General features: G+C 44.4%; 1 protein-coding gene across 1 annotated transcript in view; it reads left to right on the top strand.

Annotated features, from left to right (window-relative positions):
• Positions 1 to 10,761, top strand: part of LOC144791801 (uncharacterized) — a 70,230-nt gene extending 59,469 nt beyond the window's left edge. Inside the window, exons 2-3 of the mRNA XM_078666575.1 lie at positions 6,871 to 8,041; positions 10,476 to 10,761. Coding sequence (XP_078522701.1) covers positions 7,062 to 7,982 — 921 coding nt within the window. The 5' untranslated portion in view covers positions 6,871 to 7,061 and the 3' untranslated portion in view covers positions 7,983 to 8,041; positions 10,476 to 10,761. The remainder of the gene's footprint in view (positions 1 to 6,870; positions 8,042 to 10,475) is intronic.
• Positions 10,762 to 22,389: the final 11,628 nt, after the last annotated feature.

The raw sequence follows: 22,389 nt of genomic DNA, 5'->3' as shown, positions 1-22,389 counted from the left end.
TGTTATTGTATTCCGCTTTTTCTTTTTGTCACCGTGCACTAAAAGTGAATTTTGCACAAGTATATATTAAGACTGTTCCTGATGTTAGGCATTAGCTGCTCTATACTATGGTGTTTGTAATTAGTTAAATTGTTCATGTGTAGTGGTACTTAGTGATGCCTGAGGTATATATCTTTTTTATTTTTATCTCAGGTATTTATTAACGGTGCGTTTTAATCAAAATTGGACTGATGAACCATCCTTACAGAAACAAATTTAGATTTAGAATCCAGATACCATTGTAGATTAGTAATGGTTTTACTGGCTCTTGATAAAAATTCGCTAACTTAGTCAGAAATATTGAGCAATAGAGGTGTTTTCTATGTTCACCCTCTCTTTTATTATTCCTATAGTCAAGCGCTTGGACAATAGGGATGTTTGATATGTGTGTATTCTTATTTCTATATGCTCCTTACAGGGGCCATTCAGTATCAAGACACACGTCGGCACCATGAGTGCAGTCATACCTTTCTAAGTTGATTCGGCCTCCCTGCTCCTCGACACAGCTTCTCCCGCTCTTCGCTTCGTGGTCGAATGCGTTGTGTTTCCGTTCGCATTCGGGCTACCTTTTTATGAGGGCTGTGTGGATTGGTCATTCTCCTACGGGGCACTTAATTGGTTATGTGTTAACCTATCACAGTTAGGTTGTCGGGACAACGAAACGCATGTACTCCTTATGTCAGGGTTTTTCTCCCGCGTTGTTCCTTGCCTATTCTCTGTTCCCATTGGTTAGAGGTTGGCCAATGAGAATGCTATTGCCTCGGTAACCAAACGCGATGGGGCTTAGCGTATTCTTTGTTTTGATGCCATACGTTTTCTGATAAGTACGCCATCTGATAAGTGCGCCAGTGTTAATTAGGGACACATTATCAGTCTGTCACCTACTCCTTCTAATAGAAATAAACTTATTTCTAGAAATATGGGGAGTTATTCTTTGCTATTTCTCTGTTTTCATTGGTTAACGATTGGCCAATAAGGAAGCAATTGCCTCGGTAACCAGACGCGAGTGGGCTTCGCGTATTTGTTTAATTTATTTTGCGGCGATACGTTTTCTGATATGTACGCCGATGTTTGTTAGGGACTTATTATTAGTCTGTCACCTATTACTTCTGATAATTATAAGGTTGCTCATACCGGACCTTCCTTAAAGCTCATAGATGCAGCATTGTCCCATTGGATAACAGGCCCTGTCGTCCTGTAAACGCGGGACACCCCAGATTTTCTACACTCTGAATAGTGAACCAGCTGTGTGCTCTCTCTGACAGGATGGCTTTATCCTGTCTAAGAGACTCTCTTATGACAAATTTGTTGACTACGTTTTTGAAGCTCACGTAGGTCCCTGATGTCTCCCAAAGGCCTAGTAAGCCTAGATGATCAAGCGAGTGTTCAAATTGCGTCTAGCTAAACCTGCCTCCTTATGCAGTTCATTCCTTAAGTATGCATTTAGGGTTTCCGGGTTTCCCTTTCTTATTTTGTACCAGCTTTTTATATATGCTCCTTTGCAGGCCAGGTCTTGTTTTTAGATCCCAAACTCTAATCTCAATTGTGCGGGAGATGTATATGTAAATGTAGTGTATTTTGTAAAGCGCACAGCTGCCCCAACGGGGCGTCCCGGCGCTGTATAACACTGTGGAAGCCTTCCTGGCTCTCCCTGTGAGATGCCTCTCCTGGGCACCCCCAAGGTGAAGCCAGGCATCCCAGTGTTGTAGGGGCCGTTGTGGAGATTAAGCAAGCTATTGCCCAGAGTTGAAGCGTGGGACCCATGATTAGAGTAGGCGCCGATGCGAGAATTATCGAGTCCGCGGACATTGAGCCCAAGACCCTGCCGCGTCGGGACTTGAACCCTGGTCCCGGGCCTGATCTCTGCGTCAGAGTCTGCCGCTCTAACCAGTGAGCCACACTTCTCCACTATATCTAGGCAAGCCATAGATCATACGTAGTGCTCTTGCTATTGTGCCGTCCAGTGTTTCTGCGTCCCTCCCTCTCAAGGCCTTACTTCCGTAGGTGATAGACGGTGTGAGCTTTGCATGTATCACCCGAGTCATTGAGGAGAAACTTGTGCCAGGGATCTTATGTTTCAGATTTCTTAGTATTTTCAAAAAAGGGGGTACAGAGAGCTGGGTTATGAGGTCCTGCACACAGGCTCCCAAATAAGGCTAGAAATTAGAGAAGGTGTGCAGTTCCTGTGTGAACGTGAGGGGAAGGCAGGTCTTTCTTCATGATGCCCTCACACACCCTGAGAGGTGTCGTGCTTCATCATTGGGCAGTTGCCCCGTGCCAGCCCGCGCTGCAATGCCTGACAGGCTCCTGAAACCGGAGCTCTTTGTCGGGGATCTTTAGAAGAAGCAGCCGTAAGGTGAGTGTGGCTGTGGGGGCTGGGTAGTGCACAGTGAGGTGAAAATTGATAAAATGGGTATAGAGCAGGCAGTCCTCTTAAATTATACTTTAATAAAAAGGTAGCCCTAGCCTAATTAAAAAACAAGTGTGTGCCTGTATAGAAGATAATGTTCCTGGGGGGCTATCTATTTGTGGAAGGTTGACATGTTTCATGCCTGGTCTTGCCCCTAACGGGTCAATTGGCACTTCTACAGGACCGTTAAAGAAAATAGTGAAACACATGCACTACTGCCTGGTATTTAGATAATTAGTATACATTTCCAGGGGCGGTAGAAATGCTCTAGTTGACGTGTATTGGGGAATTTAGTAGACCTGTGAAAAAAGGGGTCCTCTTTTTATCTTGTAGTTTTTATTTGCCTTTGTTCAAAGCAGAAAGATCTTGACGACATTTTTAAAGATTTTTGAAGTGCATGATTTATGGATGCCTTAAGATGTTTTACTTGTGCGTTTTTTCCAATAGCGGAAGTGAGGGATCTGCTTTGAGAACAGACTGCTCTCCTGTTTTGTTGATATCTCCATATGTGTTGTTCCTTTTTATCTCTATATGTGTTGCAAGGTTTTTTGTGAATATCTCCCAGCTTTTTATTGTATCAGTCTCTGCAGCTTGAGTTGTTTTCCAAGGGCCAGAAGGCCTTCTGGGTCACCTGTTTGCATTTTACTCTTTTGTCATTAGTTGTACATACTTGGCATTGTGCTTTTGCTGGCAAATACTGTTTTTTGCCAAGATTTTTATCGTAGTTTCTTGCGGTAAGTGATTGCTGTGATCCAACATTCCAATATGGTAGTTCTCTACTTTTGCAAACATATGACGAGAGATAAAAGTATAATAGATTGTCTTGCTTGCTACTGCGTTATTGAATGTTGCCGTCTGTGGGCGATCTCCTGGGAATCTGCCATTTAGTGCACAGAAGCCCAGCTGCTCTAGGGTCGCAAGGAACTTCTGCGCCAACTTAGTTTGTCTTCTGTTAGTGTTGCTTTCTTTTGGCGGTATGTTCCATGCGCATAGTTCATCTTTCATATGATTGTCACCAACTGTTGAACTCAGCATGTGTAATTTAAAGTCCCCAGTAATGATCATGTTGGTCGTTTTCTCCTCCGTTAGTATTTTCATTAATTCTTCCCCCAACTGATTGGTGCCCTTGATTTTATCACGCGGGTGTAAGTATACATTTATTAGTAGCACATGTTGATTTTTATTTGCCCCCTGTGTTATTATTCTACATACTTGCATTGCGTTGGGGGGAAATACATTGTAGGGCCGTGATTCCACTGATTAGATGCTCCTTATAGAGCTGTAAGTGGCAAGACCCCCTTCCGATGGCCCGAATTGGCACTCTTTGTGGCCGCTAAATGATGTACAGTAAATCCTTGCATTTCAATTGGTGATTCGCTCCACGTTTCCTGCAACGAAATGATGTCAAATTTTTGAAAATATAATTGCAGCTCTGGGGCCTAAAGTCTTGTCTCCCATACCGATAATGTTCCAGGAACAGAGTTTTAGAGTATTTTATGAATTTGATGTAGTTGGCGGATTATGTCAAAGATTATGACTTTTGGTGTTTATAGTCCTGGACAGCCATCCTCGCTCTTGTGGGGATTTCGTTTCGGTTTTATTTATCCTAGAATTCGTCTGCTCGCGAATTCTGTACTCATAGGAGATTTGCTGCGGGTTCCTCGCAATACTGAGTATGGTCGAGTGCTGGATTAGATTTCTAGTTGGTTAATTGGGTCTACTAGTAGGGGTTCCAGGTATCTTGGCTTAATAAAGGGCCGCATTTGAATGCCCCAGGCGTTGAGTTGGGCATACTCATTTGAGACTTTCTTGGCTAAGTCTAGGGAGGCCCAGATTGTTTTGGTTGCTTCAGTTCCCAGTTGCTCTGTTGCTTCCACAAATTCTATTGACTCCAACTCATTGGTTTTTAGATTCTTTAAGGTACTGATGGAATTTAAGAGACATAAGATGTTTTGCCTGTTTAATATGTCAGCCCAGCCCTTTGATTTGTATTCAGGAAGAAACACAATGGTTGTTGACTCATTCAGGAAGAAACACAATGGTTGTTGACTCCTGTTGGGCTGCTTGTTCACAGAGTGACTATATAAGTTGTTTTTTTTTAGTACTCAGCTTTGGGGGCTTGTTTTGCCCACCCATGTTGAATCTATGCCAGGACCTAGTATTGTGGTTACGACCCCATGTTTGATTCCTCTTCCGTCTCGAGGGTTGTCATTAGCATCTATGCTGCTGCTTGTTTTTATATTTCCGGTGGCACTTCTTTTAGCGTCTTTACGACCTTCCTGGATGATGTTCTCTACTGTCTCATAGTTATGATCATGCTGTTCCCTCTCCAAAGTTGAGATGCCTAGTGAGTTTACCTTTGGTTGATTACCAGGGGTTTGACTGTGATCACTGGTGAAAGATGCTGGTTGAGTCATTTTCCTTTTCTGGCCCTTCCTCTTCTGCTTGTTCCGCTGTTTGGATGTTTTTATGGTTATTTATGAATCAGTTTCCTGCGGAGATTTACTTATCATGACAATATCCCCCTTTGGGGGAGTTAAGACCCTTCGAAACAAGGATGTATTAGAATCTTTTTCTTTGATAAGGGAATTATATGCAAACAACTGGGTTCAGATAAACCTAAATGGGCTAGGAATTTGGATCTAATCCCAGTTAACAATGGTTGAAGACAGGGTTGAGGTCTAGTCCCCTTACTCTTCAGTCAATGTATTTCTGGTCTCCCAGACGTGCTAGGGAGTGTGGGTTCATGCTCCCCTAAAATATGCGGGCACATACTCATTGCCTTATGTATGAAGATGACTTAGGGTCTGATTTATATATTGGCGGAGTCTACGCTGTCTCCACTGTGGACAAACTTCTCTGATAGCCCTGGGGAGTAAGAGCTGTCCGAAAAATGGCGAAATGTCCACCGACCAAATTTAGATGGGTGGATATGTAGTCATTTGTCACTGTTCCTTCCACCAGGTAAAACCTAGCTGTAAAGAACTGTAAAACAATATTAATGCTTCCCATGGTGAGGAAGCATTCATTTGTTTCTTTCAGAAAAGCAAATTCAATTTCAGGATTTTCTGTCTGAAAAGAAAAAAAGATTACTCTTTGCTACAGGGCTACGTCCTTCTGACGCAACCCTGTAGCAAACAGTAAAATATATTGAGAGGGACCGCTGTGACGGAGGTTCCTGCCAATGCCTTTATGATTGCTGCCTGCCAGTCATTTGTAAATTACATATAAATCAGGGCTTGATGGATCTTACACATATAGCAGTGGTGTAACAATAGCCCCCGCATCCCAGAGCTCCAGGGGCCTCCTCCACACTATGCACTGGCGGTGGGGCCCCAGGCCATAAAGCTGCTGACTGGGTCCGTAGCATGTGGGGTCCCCTCGGCTATCTTGGCAGGGTCCCCCTCAAGTTTTGTTACACCACTGACTTATAGGTTTGAAGCAGAAGTTGCAACCCTTACATGCCTGCTGTGCAATTAATTTCCTGACTATTAATGTGGATAAACCCAAGACCATGAGCTTTTTCAGACAAAGCCACAGTCATTTTCCTGGTATTTGAGTACTTCCTTTTTAGAGAAGGTAATCTAGGTATTAGCTTCTCCTTGAATCTGAAATTGGATAGGCCAATGACGAAGATACAAACTGTGCTTTTAAGCAGAGTTAACGCTCTGAGGAGATTTGATCAGCGAAACAAGGGAAACTGATTCCTCAGGACCTATAAGGTGCATTGTAATATATATATATATATATATATATATATATATATATATATATATTCACTGAAAAAAACATAGGTTTTACACACGTTATAGTTAGGAATTAGCATTTAAAAAAACTTTAAAATTCACTGAAAAAAACATAGGTTTCAGCCACGTTATAGTTAGGAATTAGCATTTAAAAAATCTTGGAAATTCACTGAAAAAACCATAGGTTTCACACATGTTATACTTAGCTGGACATTTCACTCATACAAAGCCATTGAAATTCCCATGTTATAGTTAGTTCAGCTAACTATACCTCGCGCGCCCGCAATGCATTGCTGATGACGTCACATGTTACATCACTCATGACATGGTCAGTGACTTCACTCATGACATCAAAGGTTTTTTAAATGCTAATTCCTAACTATAACGTGTGTAAAACCTATGGTTTTTTCAGTGAATTTCAAAGGTTTTGTAAATGATAATTTTTAAATGTATTAATTATTATATTTATTTCTTTTTAAACTCATTTCCTACATTTCTATTATAATTATGTATAGTTTTTTATAATTTAAGTTATATTCCTTATTCTTAATGTAAAATAATAACAAAACACATTTCAAAAATATATATATATATATTTTTTTTTCAATATATTAAAATTGAATTCTATATATTTTCTTTTTCTTATATTTCTTTTTATTTTTTTTATTTTTTTAGGTAAGGGAGAGTATGAGGAGAAAGGTGGAAGTATGAGGAGAGAAGAAAGAATATAAGAAGAAAGAAAGTGTGAGGAGAGAGGGGGGCAAAGGCTTGATACACGTAACGTATACCACTACGGGAGCGTGATCACAAAGGCAAAGCGGGCGGAAGTTTACATTTTCCGCGGAAATCGAAAAACCAAATCTACAATGGCTTCTAATAGGAACCAACGGCGGTATGAAGCAGCAAGCCGCATATTTACTGACCTCGATTCTCCTGAGACCAGCAATCCCTCTGAGAATGTTAATCAGAGGAATACTGGCCCAAATAAACAGAGTCTTTGGAACACTTTATGGAAACTACTGGTGACTGAACAAAGTAAATGGTGGGAAGCCACCACACAAAAATATATCGAGGTGAACAGAATACCCAGGGGACTGCGGATATATACTACCCCAACATTCGCAGACCCTGATCCCGATATGGTGGAAGAATGGGCGGGGAACAGTCACGAATGCTCCATGAGAATGCTTAAAATTCTCGTGAAAGATGCCAACAAACGCTGTGAAAAACTGGCTGAAGAAATCGAGGCTATCACAAATCAATTGAAAAGTCTTTACGAGGATGAAAAAGACTTTGAAAGCGAAATGGCAAAATTTGATACAAAGTTGGAAAAACTGGAGAAAGAAATACGGGACAAAAAGGAAAGCAAGTTCCTCAGAGACCGTAACGACTATGAGCAGGGCCAGGTACTGACCTTTGCCAAGAGATATGATCATCTACGAACAACAATCACTACACGTGAAATTACACCACTTCCCCAAACTGAGGGAACCAGTGTAACAACAGCTTTAAGGGATTCCGGTGACACAAGGGAACAAACCACTGCTCCAGCTGGGCCAAGCATACTAAAAGTTCAGAACCCGGAGCTGATGAGCCCAAAAGACAAAATTTTAATGGAATACGCTATGGTGGCCCAGAGAAGATTAACAGGGCAAAACAAACCTATCGGAGGAACAAAAGGACGAGGTCAAGGCGGGAAAGGCGCCGGAAAAAGCAACACAATGAATACCAGCAGCATATCGAGCCCAGTGGGATCAAGGACAAGGGGCCAGAGAAGAGGAAAATGATGGATTCGAATACAGTAATCAACCTATCGACTAGAGAGCTGACCACGGCTGAGAAAGAGGTATTGTCCCTAGGATTATCCTTTTGCCCCACCTCCACTTTTGACTATACCCAAAGTCGTATTGATCTTTTTTACTTTACTCGTAAGCTGCGCTTAAAGAAATGGCATGCTACGAAACTTACCACTGAGACCCGTGAGTCAGTACAAGTGCCCACCAGTATCACAGGCGCAGATGTGGAAACGCTGCATCTACTCCATGAACTGGAGGGAGACTTGGACACACTCGACAGTCCTATGCTGAATCTGATTTATGATGACATTGATATTGGTTTGAAATATAAAAGTAATTTTAGACCGAAATCTGTATTCTTGCCGCAAATTGTGAACGAATCCATTGACATCTTTGAGAAAGCGATGATCAAAGAATTTGAAAGATTGTCTAGGTGTGACAATTATGTAAATTGTAATCTAACAAGTGTACAATTTAAAGCGATCAAATCTCTGAGTGATGATAAAAGTATCGTTATCAAAAGGTCTGACAAAGGGGGAAATATTGTGGTGTTACCTCGTGACCTATACATTAATGAAGGTTTATCACAATTGAGCGACTGCACTAAGAAAAGCAGTAAGGCAACCTATCTTGACTGTGTTTCAAAATATACAGAACAACTTAACAAATGGAAGGAGAACGGGCTGATTAGTAGGGAGGAATTTAACTTTATCCTTAATAAACACCCTAAGATACCCGCACTCTACCTCCTACCAAAGGTCCACAAAAGCATGACTGACCCCCCGGGGAGACCCATCGTATCATCTAGAGGTAGTTGTTGGGAAAACACCTCTAGATACGTAGATTTTTTCCTACAGCCCTTGGTGCAAAATTTACCCTCATACCTTAGGGACTCGGGTCACTTCCTACAAAGAATCAATTATATGTCCTGGAACCCCAACTGGCTATTCATGACCCTTGATGTTAATAGCCTCTACACCTGCATCCCCCATCAACAAGGTATTGAAGCATGTAGACATTTCTTTAAAGCACGGTCCATCTCTTACCTTCTTCACACTGAGATGCTTCTTGATATGGCATATTTATGCCTTACCAAGAATTATTTTCTTTTCAATGACACAGTATACCATCAGCTACTGGGCACCGCGATGGGGACTTGTTTTGCGCCCAGCTTCGCCTGTCTGTACTTAGGACTGTGGGAAGAGAGAGTGGTCTACCAATCCCAAGTATATCCTACTAAAATTGTGTGTTGGCTCCGCTATATAGACGATATTTTTATTGTCTGGAGCGGAAGCCAACAAGAGGCATTGGATTTTGTCAAAGACCTGAATACTAATGACTTTACCCTGAGTTTTACATGTCACATCAATCCCACAATCATTGAATTCCTAGATGTAAGAGTTGAAAGTAAAGATAATAGTTTAACTACGACTCTATTTAGGAAAAGTACAGCAGGCAACAGCTTGTTGCATGCCTCTAGCTGTCACCCCACAAATCTGATTAACTCTATTCCAGTAGGAGAGTTTCTGAGAGCTAAAAGAAATTGCTCAAATGAAAATGATTATAACAGAGAAACAACCCTTATGAGCGAAAGGTTTAGAGAACGGGGATATGGACGCAAATGTATAACCAGTGCCCTGGCTAAGGTAAATGAAAGAGAAAGAACCAGCTTACTTAATTTAAAAAAGAAAGAAAATCAACCATCCCCAAAGGTGATGAGTAGATTTATCACTGACTACCATTGTGACTCTAAAGAAGTGAGGAAAGCACTTAACAAATACTGGAACATACTCAAGCTAGACAAAGACTTAGCTCCTGAAATCTCGGAACATCCCCAACTCACTTTCAGGAGACCTAAATCCCTTAAAGACCTTCTCTGCTCCACTCTTTTACCCAAGACTGCGAAGCAGAGAATCCCGGTGCAAGGTTTTTACATTTGTGGCAGGTGTAAAGCCTGTCGCAACAGTAAAAACACGAAAGAAATACAGCTGTCTAAAGACACAAATTCAAAATCACCAAACATGTAACATGCCTGACGGACCATGTTATATATGCTCTACAATGCCCCTGCCAGTTATGTTACATTGGCAGTTCCAAGCACTAGGCCAAGAAAAGAGTGCTTGAACACATGCGGGCGATAACCAATGGGGATAAACAATATCCTATCGCGAGACACTTTGCGACACACCATAAAAGCAATGCAAATATGCTGTCCTTCTGTGTACTTGAGACAGTTCCCATGAGGGAAAGAGGGGGAGATCGTATTAAGGAGATGAGGAGACTCGAATCGAGACTGATTATTAAATACAGGACGACCCAACCGAACGGTCACAATTTACATGAGGAACATAGTGTGCATCTGGGTTAGCCTGCGAGTTTGACTGTGTATATATACCTGCTGTTTTTTAACTAAGCACTTATTTTTATCACTTTATCACATATAAAACAGTCACTGATTTTATGTTTTTAATTTCTGGTTTACAGAGTTTGTTGGTGATCATAATTGGGAATCTGTTCGACCTTTGGGAGCACCTGATCACATAAGATTGTTTGAATGGACTACCCGAATTGGGAATATGAACAATTTATGCCCACTTGGGCTTTATTGAAAGGAAAGCTGACCAAGAATTTGGATAGCTTTAAGTATGATGTGGTACTGTACAAACCTTCAATGATAAATGAAAAGCCCACATGGGCCTTATCGGGTATTGATACATTTAAGAATAAGCTAACCATGTACTACATATACTTCAATCAATCGTACAAATAACTGTTGACATAAATTCCATAAGTGAAATCCACATATTCCCTGCAATGTTAATTATCCATTTTCAGGTGTAGAAAACAATTTCAGTTTGGCGTAATTTAAATTGCATCTTGCGTGTCACTTAAACGTTTTTTGCAGCCTTTACTTTTGTTGCCTGACGAGGTCTGTAAATAGCGAACTCAGCCCGTAGATATACCAACAAGTCTGTCTTCCATGTATGTGAATAGAACAACATGTGACTGTATATAATGAGCACTTCGTGTTTGGTTTCTGTCTCGTGAAAAAGCAGGTTTCACCTGCGAAACGCGTCGAGAAAGCCATTAAATAAATACGCTTTGCATTTCCAAGTGGCCCGGATTTCTTTTCTTAAACTGGAGAAAGGTTTTTGGTTGTATATATATATATATATATATATATATATATATTCACTGAAAAAACCATAGGTTTTACACACGTTATAGTTAGGAATTAGCATTTAAAAAACCTTTAAAATTCACTGAAAAAAACATAGGTTTCAGCCACATTATAGTTAGGAATTAGCATTTAAAAAATCTTGGAAATTCACTGAAAAAACCATAGGTTTCACACATGTTATACTTAGCTGGACATTTCACTCATACAAAGCCATTGAAATTCCCATGTTATAGTTAGTTCAGCTAACTATACCTCGCGCGCCCGCAATGCATTGCTGATGATGTCACATATTACATCACTCATGACATGGTCAGTGACTTCACTCATGACATCAAAGGTTTTTTAAATGCTAATTCCTAACTATAACGTGTGTAAAACCTATGGTTTTTTCAGTGAATTTCAAAGGTTTTGTAAATGATAATTTTTAAATGTATTAATTATTATATTTATTTCTTTTTAAACTCATTTCCTACATTTCTATTATAATTATGTATAGTTTTTTATAATTTAAGTTATATTCCTTATTCTTAATGTAAAATAATAACAAAACACATTTCAAAAATATATATATATATATTTTTTCAATATATTAAAATTGAATTCTATATATTTTCTTTTTCTTATATTTATTTTTATTTTTTTAATTTTTTTAGGTAAGGGAGAGTATGAGGAGAAAGGTGGAAGTATGAGGAGAGAAGAAAGAATATAAGAAGAAAGAAAGTGTGAGGAGAGAGGGGGCACTATAAGAAAGACTATAAAGAGAAAGGAAGGAATATGTGGAAAGAGGCGCAAGTATAAGAACAAAAAAGAAATACAAGTAAAGGAGGGTGTGTATAAGGAGAGAGAGGAGAGTACCAGAAGAGAGCACGGAGAATGTGAGGAAAAGTGGAGCATAAGGAAAAAAGGGGTGTAAAAGAACAGAGGATACAGTATGAAGAGAAAAGAAGGAGTATAAACAGATGGGGGATTATGAAGAGTGAAAAGTGTATGAGGAAAGAGGCAGAAGTATGACAAGAGAAACAAATATAAAGAGAGAGGTCAGTATGAAAAGATGGGAATATGAGGAAAGTGCTGCAGAGTGTATGCAGGGAGTCAAGGAGGAGTAAGAGAAGAAAGCAAGCACTATGAACATAAAGAAAACATATAAACAGAGAGGACAGAAAATGAAAATAGAAAAGGAATATGAAGAGATACAGGAAAATATGAACACAGAGAGAAGGAGTATAGGACAAAGGGGAATATAAGAAAAAGGCAGTAGCATGAGGAGACATTTAAAAGTAAGAGAAGAGAGAGGAGAATATGAAAATAGGGGGAGTGTAAGGACAGGGGGAGTATGAGGAGAGGAATGAGACATTATGAAAAGAGGGCAATATCAATAGAGAGTGTGGAGTATAAGAAAAGAGAGGAGAAGTGTGAGCAGAGAGGGGAGTATGAGTAGAAAAAGAAAAGTATGAGAAAAGAATAGGGAATATGTGCAAAGTATAGCGAGAATAAGAAGAAAGAGAGAATATAAGAAAAGAGTATGTATGAAGAAAGAGGAAGGAATATAAAGAGAGACGGAGACAAAAATGTGGAGAAAAGACAAATATAAGGGAAGACTGAGTGTATAAGGAGAGAGGGAGTAGTATGAGGAGACAGTAAGAACAGTGGTGAATATTAAGCATGAGCGCTAAATCCGCTCCGCTCGCGGATTCTGCGAATTTTTGGTAAATTCGCGATCCGCGAACTCTCGCGAATTTACCGTAAATTCGCAATCCGCGAGCGGCGGATTCCTAGGTCAAAAGTTCAACCCTTGCTGGCCAGTTGTTGTAACTATTTTACGATGGCGCCGGCAAGCTGCCAGCGCCATCGTAAAATAGTTACTAAATTAGCTTCAACAGGAAGCACTAATAGATCAAATCAAGCAGGCGCTTTATTTTATCTATTCGCGCTTCCTGTTGAAGCTAATGTAGCAACTATTTTAGGATGGCGCTGGCAGCTTGCCGGCGCCATCGTAAAATAGTTTACATGCAAGGCAGCTGTGCCCTCTTCCCAAAACGGTGGCGTCTTGTTGAATAAATATGAAGGGCAGGGTTCATTCTGGCACGATGGTCCTGGCACAAAATCAAACCTCAACCGGAAGCTTACTTATGTAAGCATGAGCCCTAGTTGAAGCTTAAATTCAGTGACTCATTTATCGGCCCCAAAAACAATCGTGAGCGTTGTCAAGGCTGGGCAGCTGTCTATGATCGGTATCTGACCTTTTATACACACAAGATGCATGTGCACTCGCATGGAAGCCCCGCCCCAAATCCGCAATTATGAAAATCCGCAGATACGCGGATTTTGCGGATCCACGATCCGTGAATACGCAAATTCGTGAATCGTGGATCCGCAAAATCCGCCCATGCTTAGTGAATATAAAGACAAGAGAGAATATAAAGAGTAGGAGAAATATGCAAAAAGAGGACCAAGTATGAAGAAACAAAAAGTATAAGAATAGAGGAGAATATAAGAAAAAGAAGGAAGTATAATGAAAGATGAAGGAGTAAGAGGAGAGAGGAGGGAGTATGACAAGAGAGTGTAGAAAGTAAGAAAAAAGGAGCGAATATAATTCCTTAATGTACACAGATGCACAGTGTGATCTTAGACCAAAAAAATATAAGACCATGCATTTTACCAAAACTCATTTACTACTGTAAAACATTTAAAAAGGGGAGAATATAATTCCTTAATGTACATTCATGCACAAAGCGATATTAGACAAAAAAATATGAGAACATGCATTTTACTATTTACTACTGAAAAACGTTTAAGTGACTATACACATTCCATGTATATATTTACTAAATTTCAGTGAACAACCCTGACTCATTTTCCAAATACATATGCAATTTACTACTTTATTTCTGCCGACATTACATAAAAAAAACTGACACAATAAAACAACAAAGAAGCACAAGGGGCTTGTAAATCTGCACAGAGTGTATACAGAGGGAGAGAAAGGAGAAAGAGGACAGAACAAGGAGTATCAAGAAAAAAATTAAATATGAAGAGAGAGGGAAGAAAATGAGGAGACAGAAGGAATAAGAGGAGAGACAGGGAAATATAATTCTGTAGTAGGGGATCTCTGTTATAGTCATAATCTAGTGAATAGTCCCGCCCATGTGCGTGGACCCCGGAGCAATCAAAAATAATCTCTTAAAGTGTCGAAAAAATGCAGAACTGCACAGACACTTAAGAGAGAATTTAAAGACAGATAATGCAGCCTATAAAAAGCTACACTGTCCAGTACTTCAACTAGAAATTCCAATGTGAAATCCACAAAACAGCAAAGCCTGTACAGATTTCCCTTGCTTTAACAGCAAACACCCTCTGGAATGATAGAGAGGAGAACCTGGACAGACAAGCCCCATAGGCTGCCATTATGTGGCTCTGAACAGGATACTGTGCCTTTAAGAGAACCTTCCAGAACTTCACAGTATCCCAGAATGCACTGCAGGTCCCATTTACTTTCAGTTCTTTTTTCCGGCTCCTGCAAGCAGGACCCTAGAGCATTGAGCTCTCCCTTTTTAAGGGTTTATTGGTGTTTTTTCACTTTGTTGCTCAAGTTAAGTGCTTTTAAGTACTTTGGTGCTGTTCTTCTTGGTATTTTGCTCCTTTTGAAGTAAAATATGCCTGCATTATTTGACAAATGCCCGGAGTGCTCCAGGAAGAAGGCAAAATCAGATTTCCATGAGGTGTGTATCCTCTGCCTTCCCTCTTCCCACATCCCAGAGGAGTGTGAGATTTGTCAAGGCTTCTCTGGCAGGACCCTGAAGGAAAGACAGAAGATCAGGCTTCAGGGCCTCGAGGAAAGGAGGCTGAAGGCGCAAGGTGGGTCTGGAGGGGCTTATTCTGCCCATGCTGAGGCCTCTGGGGGGCTCCTCAGGGCAGGAAGACCAGCAAACGCTCCCATTCTCCGTCTGGGTCGGTTGCACTGACCACGACGTCGAGAGGGATGACTACGGTCTGTTCCCCGTCTCCCCAGGGCTCTGGGTCGAGTCGACGTCGAGGGAATTACACAGACCGTCGTCGAAGCCTCCTTTGACGATTTCGTCATCATCATCGTCGGCGTCGACGTCGAGTGATCGACGTCGTAGGGCCCGGCGTCGGCGCTCGCCGTCGAAGCGACACCGCCGTTCGCCGTCGAAGCGACACCGCCGGTCGTCGAGGGGATCCTCGTCGTCGAGTCCGCCGTCGAGGCGAAAGAGGTCGCCGTCGAGGCGAAAGAGGTTGCCGTCGAGGCGGAAAAGGTCACCGTTGAGGCGGAAGAGATCGCCGTTGAGGCGGTCGAGGTCGCCGTCGAGGCACAAGAGGTCGTCGTCAAGGCGCAAGAGGTCGTCGTCGAGACGCAAGAGGTCGTCGTCGAGACGGACGAGGTCGCCGTCGAGGCGGACGAGGTCGCCGTCGATGCATGGAAGACGGTCGACGCCGAGGAAAGGGCGCTCGACGTCGAGGGCCCTGCGCTCGCCGTCTGGTCACCGTTCTTCGACGTCAAGGAAGCGTAGTGAGAGGCCTGATGCTGTGGGAGGCTCGCCAAGGTCCAGGTCTGGAAAGGAAGGCGGATCACAGGGATCGGTGTACTCCGAGGTGTATACTCCATCACAGAAGCATGTTACACCTCCGCCTCCGCTGCCGAGGGGTCTCCCTCCGAGGGCTCCAACCCCTCCTCCTTTACCTCCTCTGCCTCCACCGGTGCCTCGGACTCAGGTGCCAGATAGGCCGCCCCCGGTTCCTCCGAGGTCGGTCTTGTTGCCCAGGCTTCCGACCCCTCCCAAAGGGACTCCTAAGCCGCAGGCCCCGTCCAAACCCAGGACACCCGCTCCGGGGAAACCGGCGGAGCGTCCCAGGCCTAGGAAATCGCGGTCACTCTCCGGACGGAGAGGAAGATCGAGGAGTCGGCACAGATCCTCCACTAGATCTAGGTATCGCCATAGGAGGCGAGGATCCAGGTCCCGTACGGACTCCTCTAGGACTCGCTCATATTCGCCGACCTTATCGGACTCCCCGGAGACAAGGGTGTCTCCGGTGGACGACATCAGCAGGTTCTCCTGAGGGGGGCTACGAAATTGGGCATCACGGTGACGGCTCCTACACCTATGACGTCGGTGATATTCGAGACACTTCACAAGAAGAATCTGTCTCGCCCTCTGCTGCCATTGCCTGTGGAGAAGTGTGGCTCAATGGTTAGAGCAGGCAGACCTTGATGCAGAGCTATGGCCAGGGACCAGGGTTCGATTCCTGCCTCGGCGGGTCTCCGGCTCATTAATTCCCCTGACTGGATATTCTCGCCTCAGTGCCTGTTCTGATCATGGGTCCCACGCTGCAACTCTGGGCAATAGCTTGCTTAGTCTCCACAACGGCCCCAAAAGCGCTGGGATGCCTGGCTGCACCTGGGGAGTGCCCAGGAGTGGACATTTCCCAGGAAAGCCAGGAAGGGTTCCTAAGCGGTATACGGACAGCGCCGGGACACCTCTGGTGGAGGTAGCTGTGCGCTTTACAAATTCCGACATTTACATTTACATTTACATTGGTGCCAGGGCTGGTCGAACCTGCGGAGGAGCTGTTCCTTACGCCTGCGGTGGTGAAGGCCGCTCCCTCCCGACTTCTGAAGAAGTACAGAGCACCGGATTAGGACCCGGCCTTCCTGCGGATGGACCCAGTGCCCGACTCCGTGATAGTGACGGCGGCCAGGAAGTTACACTCTACCTCCCCGTCCTCCACCGTGCCGCCTGATAAAGAAAGCCGATGGATTGATTCGGCTGGAAGGAAGGCGTGTGGAACTTCTTCCACGACCATGAAAGCCTCCAGCGATTCGGCATTGCTGGGGCGGTACGGCCGTGCCCTGCGGGACTCCCTAGAACAGTTTACGGACCTTCTGCCACGAGACAAGAGGGAGGACTTCCTAGAAATACTTAAGGAAGGGATGCTGGTTTCAAACCAGGTCATCAGCGCGGCTGCGGATATTTCGCTGTTGGCGGCCCATGGTTACTGTCACGGGATCAACCAGCAACGCCATGCTTGGCTCAGGCTCACGTCACTCAAGCCGGAGGCCCAGCAGCGGGTGGCCAATCTGCCTTTTTCCGGAGAAACACTGTTCGGAAAACATGCCGATGATGAGAGGCGTGAAGGCATGAAGGCGGAGGCGGAGACCCTGACGGCTGTGGGCTTGGAAAAGCCCAAAGAAAAGAAGTCCTACCGCCCGTTCCAGAGACGGTTCGGTGCACAGGGAAAAGGACGAGGATAGTCTTTGGGACAGCAGCAGCAACAACAACAGCAGCAGTTCCGGAGACCCTTCCAGAAGCGCCAGAAGGGTAGAGGCGGACAGCAGTCCTCTACTGTGAACAAAGGCCCGGCCGGGTCTCGACCCTGAGCGGTTACTTTCCCTTCTTCCGTTACCCGCTCCGGTTGGGGGAAGCGTTCAATTTTTTCTGGCAGAGTGGAGAAAAATTACTCAGGACAAGTGGGTGCTGAATATTGTTTGCAATGGATACAGTCTTCGGTTCATCAGCCCTCCCCCATCGATTCCTCCGGTCAGCTCGCAGTATCAGCTGCGCGAGCTCCAGACGGAGGCCGATATTCTGTTAAGGAAAAGGGCGATAGAAGACGTACCTCTGTCTCAAAGAGGAAGAGGTCTGCACTCCCGGTTCTTTCTGGTCCGCAAGAAGGACAAGAACGAGTTCAGGCCCATTCTGGACTTGCGACAGGCAAACCAGTGGATTCGCAGAGAAAAGTTTGCATGCTGTCGTTGCATCAGATTTATCCTCAGTTGCAACAGGGAGACTGGCTATGTGCAACAGACCTACAGGATGCGTACTTCCATGTGCCCATTGCACACAAACACAGGAAGTTCCTGCGATTTCAAGTCAGCACCAATCACTATCAGTACAAGGTACTTCCATTCGGGTTGATGTCTGCGCCCAGGACTTTCTCGAAGTGCATGGCAGTGGTAGCGGCACACCTGAGGAAGAACAAGGTGTTTGTCTACCCGTACCTGGACGATTGGTTGATCAAGGCCTCCTCCTTCTCGGAAACTCAAGTGCACTTCCAGAAGACGTGCGTTCTCTTGAACAAGCTGGGGTTGCACATCAACATGTCCAAGTCTGTCCCGACTCCGGTCCAGTGCATTCAGTACTTGGGGGCCACCATCGATACGATGTCAGCAAGCGTGTCTCCTTCGGAGGAGCGACGATTATCTCTCCTTCGGAAGCCTCAGGCTCTTATGACCGCCCCATCTACGACAGTGAGGACGGTGTCTTCTCTACTGGGATCGATGGCCTCTTGTATCTTCCTGACGCCACATGCGTGGCTGCACATGAGACCGCTGCAGGAGTGCTTGGAAGATCAGTGGGACCAGAGGAGAGGATCTTGGGACGACAAGATACGGCTGTCTCTGCATGCTCTTCAGTCGCTGAAGTGGTGGTGTTCAGCGGAGAATCTCCTCAGAGGGGTTCCCTTCCACAAGGACATTCCCACTTAGACTATTGTGACGGATGCTTCTCTCCAGGGATGGGGAGCGCACTCCGGAGACTTGCAGATTCAAGGGACGTGGTCCCCGACGGAGTCCACGTACCACATCAACTTCCTGGAACTCAGGGCTGTTCACTTGGCTCTGAAGGCCTTTCACCCGTCCTTCCGGACCAACTCTCTGCTTGTACAGACGGACAATACGAACACGATGTATTACCTCAACAAGCAGGGGGGCTCGAGATCACGCATCCTGTCGCAGGAGGCGCAGGCGATCTGGCACTGGCTTCTGGCTCGAGGACTGACGATAACGGCCACCCATCTGCCAGGTGTGCAGAATGTTCAGGCAGACGCACTGAGCAGACTGATTCAGGAAAACCACGAATGGGTCATAAACGACGAAGTACTAGGAGAAGTCTTCGCAAGGTGGGGAACTCAGACGTAGATCTGTTCGCCACCGCAGAAAACAGCAAATGCCGAGACTTCGCCTCCAGGTACTACCAGCCGGGGATGCTGGGGAATGCGTTATGGATCACCTGGTCGAACAGCTTTCTGTACGCTTTTCCACCCATTCCCCTTATTCAAACGGTTCTCATCAAGCTGTCCCAGTCCAGGGCGCGGATGATACTGATTGCCCCGGAATGGCCCAGACAGTGGTGGTTCACGGACCTGCTTCACCGGTCTCTCCTTCCTCACATGAAGCTGCCGTGCAGGCCGGACCTTCTCACGAAGTTCGGGGGGCGGATGTTGCACCCCAACCTCTCGTCTTTGAGTTTGGCGGCATGGCTCCTGAGATAGTGCAATATGGCCATCTGAATCTCCCAGAAGATTGCATGGACATACTGAAGGAGGCTAAGCGACCTTCCACTAGGACTTCTTATGCTTACAAGTGGAAGAGGTTTTGCATCTGGTGCAAGTCCAAGAACTATGACCCGACGACATGTAAGGAAGATGTCATCCTTCCATATCTTTTACATTTGGCGCAGTCTGGCCTTAATGTCCATTCCATTAAGGTTCATCTGGCTGCATTGACTGCCTACAGGAAATGCCCTTCACAGACTTCCTTCTTCCAGATCCCTGTGATCAAAGATTTTTTGGAAGGCTTGAAGAAAGTGTTCCCTCCTGTCAGGCTTCCTTCGCCTGCCCGGGAATTGAATGTGGTGCTGTCCAGATTGATGAAGGAGCCTTTTGAACCTATTCATAAGGCTTCCTTGCAGCACCTGTCCTGGAAGGCGGCGTTCCTCGTGGCCATTACATCGGCCCGCAGGGTGAGTGAAATTCAGGCGTTGTGTTGCCAAGAACCTTATAGTGTATTTCATGCTGCTAAGGTTGTTATGCGTACTCACTCTAAATTTCTTCCCAAGGTTATTTCTGATTTTCATGTCAACCAGACTATAACTTTGCCTAAGTTTTTCCAGAATCCTTCATCTCCAGCGGAAAGGTCTTTACATTTCCTGGATGTTAGGAGGGTGTTGAAATTTTATCTGGTAAAACTAAAGATATTCGTAGGTCAGACCAATTGTTTATCAATTATGGATCGGTCAGGACGGGTCTTGCGACCTCGAAGCAGTCCATCTCGAGGTGGATTGTGTCCTGCATACAATTGTGTTACCAAAAAGCTAATAAGACCTTAGGGGGCAAACCTAAGGCTCATTCCACCAGGGGCAAAGCTGCCACGACGGCTTTGCTTCGTAATGTTCCCATTGCAGAGATCTGCAAGGCGGCCACTTGGAAGTCGGTCCATACCTTTGCTAAGCATTACTGCCTGGACACTGATGCCAGGGCAGACGCTCAGGTTGGGCAGGCTTTGCTGCGAAATCTGTTCGCACAATAGTGGTGTTATTTCTCGTTTCTCCACCGCCGCTTTGGTGTGGGGATGGGCTTGCCATTCTATTCACTAGATTATGACTATACACAGAGATCCCCTACTCCAGAAGGAGTAGTTTCTGTCCTGTAACTCCAGTTCTGTAGTAGGGGTATCTGTTATAGTCATAAGCGCCCGCCCTCCTCCCCGGTGGAGAGAGATATTCATGTACGGAATGCTACAGGTCTGGCGTGTTACGCCTTCAAAAAGAACTGAAAGTAAATGGGACCTGCAGTGCATTCTGGGATACTGTGAAGTTCTGGAAGGTTCTCTTAAAGGCACAGTATCCTGTTCTGAGCCACATAATGGCAGCCTATGGGGCTTGTCTGTCCAGGTTCTCCTCTCTATCATTCCAGAGGGTGTTTGCTGTTAAAGCAAGAGAAATCTGTACATGCTTTGCTGTTTTGTGGATTTCGTGGTGGAATTTCTAGTTGAAGTACTGGACAGTGTAGCTTTTTATAGGCTGCATTATCTGTCTTTAAATTCTCTCTTAAGTGTCTGTGCAGTTCTGCATTTTTTCGACACTTTAAGCGATTATTTTTGATTGCTCCGGGGTCCAAGCACATGGGCGGGACTATTCACTAGATTATGACTATAACAGAGATACCCCTACTACAGAACTGGAGTTACAGGACAGAAACTACTCCATACAAAGAAGGGCAGTATGAGGACAGAGGACAATATAAGAAAAAGAGGGTAGCACCAGGAGAGGGGAAGGAGAGAGAGGGGAGTATGACATGAGAGGGTAGAAAATATGGATAAAGGGACAAATATAATTCCTTAATGTACACAGACGCACAATGTGATATTAAACAAAAAAATATAACAGCATGCATTACACCAAAACACATTTACTACTATAAATCGTTTAAAAAGGGGCGAATATCATTCCTTAATGTACACAGATGCACAGTGTGATATTAGACAAAAAAAATTAGACCATGCATTTTACCAAAACACATTTACTACTGTAAAACGGTTAAGTGACTGTACACATTACATGTATATAATTACTACATTCCGGTGAACAACCCTGACTCATTTTGAAAATAACTATGCAATTTACAACATTATTTTTGCCAACATTTCATTAAAAAAAAAGTGACACAATAAAACAACAAAAACGCACAAGGGGCTTGTAAATCGCCCCAGAGTATATAGAGAGAGAAAGAAAGGAGAAAGAGGAGAAAACAGAAAGTATGAACAGAAAAATGAAGTATGAAGAGAGAGGTAAGAAAATGAGGAGACAGCTGGAATATGACGAGAGACAGGGAAATATAAACACAAAGAAGGGCTGAAAAGAACTGTTTTTTATGAGCCCCAAAGCCCCCACGGTCCCAGCCGGCTCCCTGCGTCCTTCGGGAGCAGGCATTGCTTTTCGTCAACCCGGGCACTGCAGAAGGCGGCACTGTAGGTACCCCGAGACACTGCAGAAGCCGGCCCTGAAAGGTGGTGGTCCCCAGGGCCATCAAAGGCTCTAGGAAGGGGGCCGCGCGGCCCCCCTCCCAACATTCAAAAGCCCCAAGGGGTGGTAATCCCCGGGGCTGGGTGGTCCGTCCCCCCTATTGTCTATATTAGAGCCATTAGGTAATATACATTGTTTCGTAAAGAGACGGCAGGGAAATCCCTGCTACATGCACGAAGTTGACACCCTAGAAGTCTGAATACAAAGTATTCCTCTAGGTGAGTTCCTCCGCGCAAAACGTAACTGCAGCACAGAGGAGGGTTACATAAGAGAGCAGACCTCAATGACAGAAAGATTTCTAGAAAGAGGTTACACCAAAACCACCATCAGAAAAGCCAAATTTGAGGTGAGGCATAGAAAAAAATTCAGACCTTTTAACCACCAAAGATACATGCCCAGT

Source organism: Lissotriton helveticus, chromosome 11 (genome assembly GCF_964261635.1).
Source record: "Lissotriton helveticus chromosome 11, aLisHel1.1, whole genome shotgun sequence".
Taxonomy (NCBI): Eukaryota; Metazoa; Chordata; class Amphibia; order Caudata; family Salamandridae; genus Lissotriton; species Lissotriton helveticus.
The sequence above is the reverse complement of the archived record's forward strand: the minus strand, read 5'-3'. Positions and strand labels throughout refer to the sequence as shown.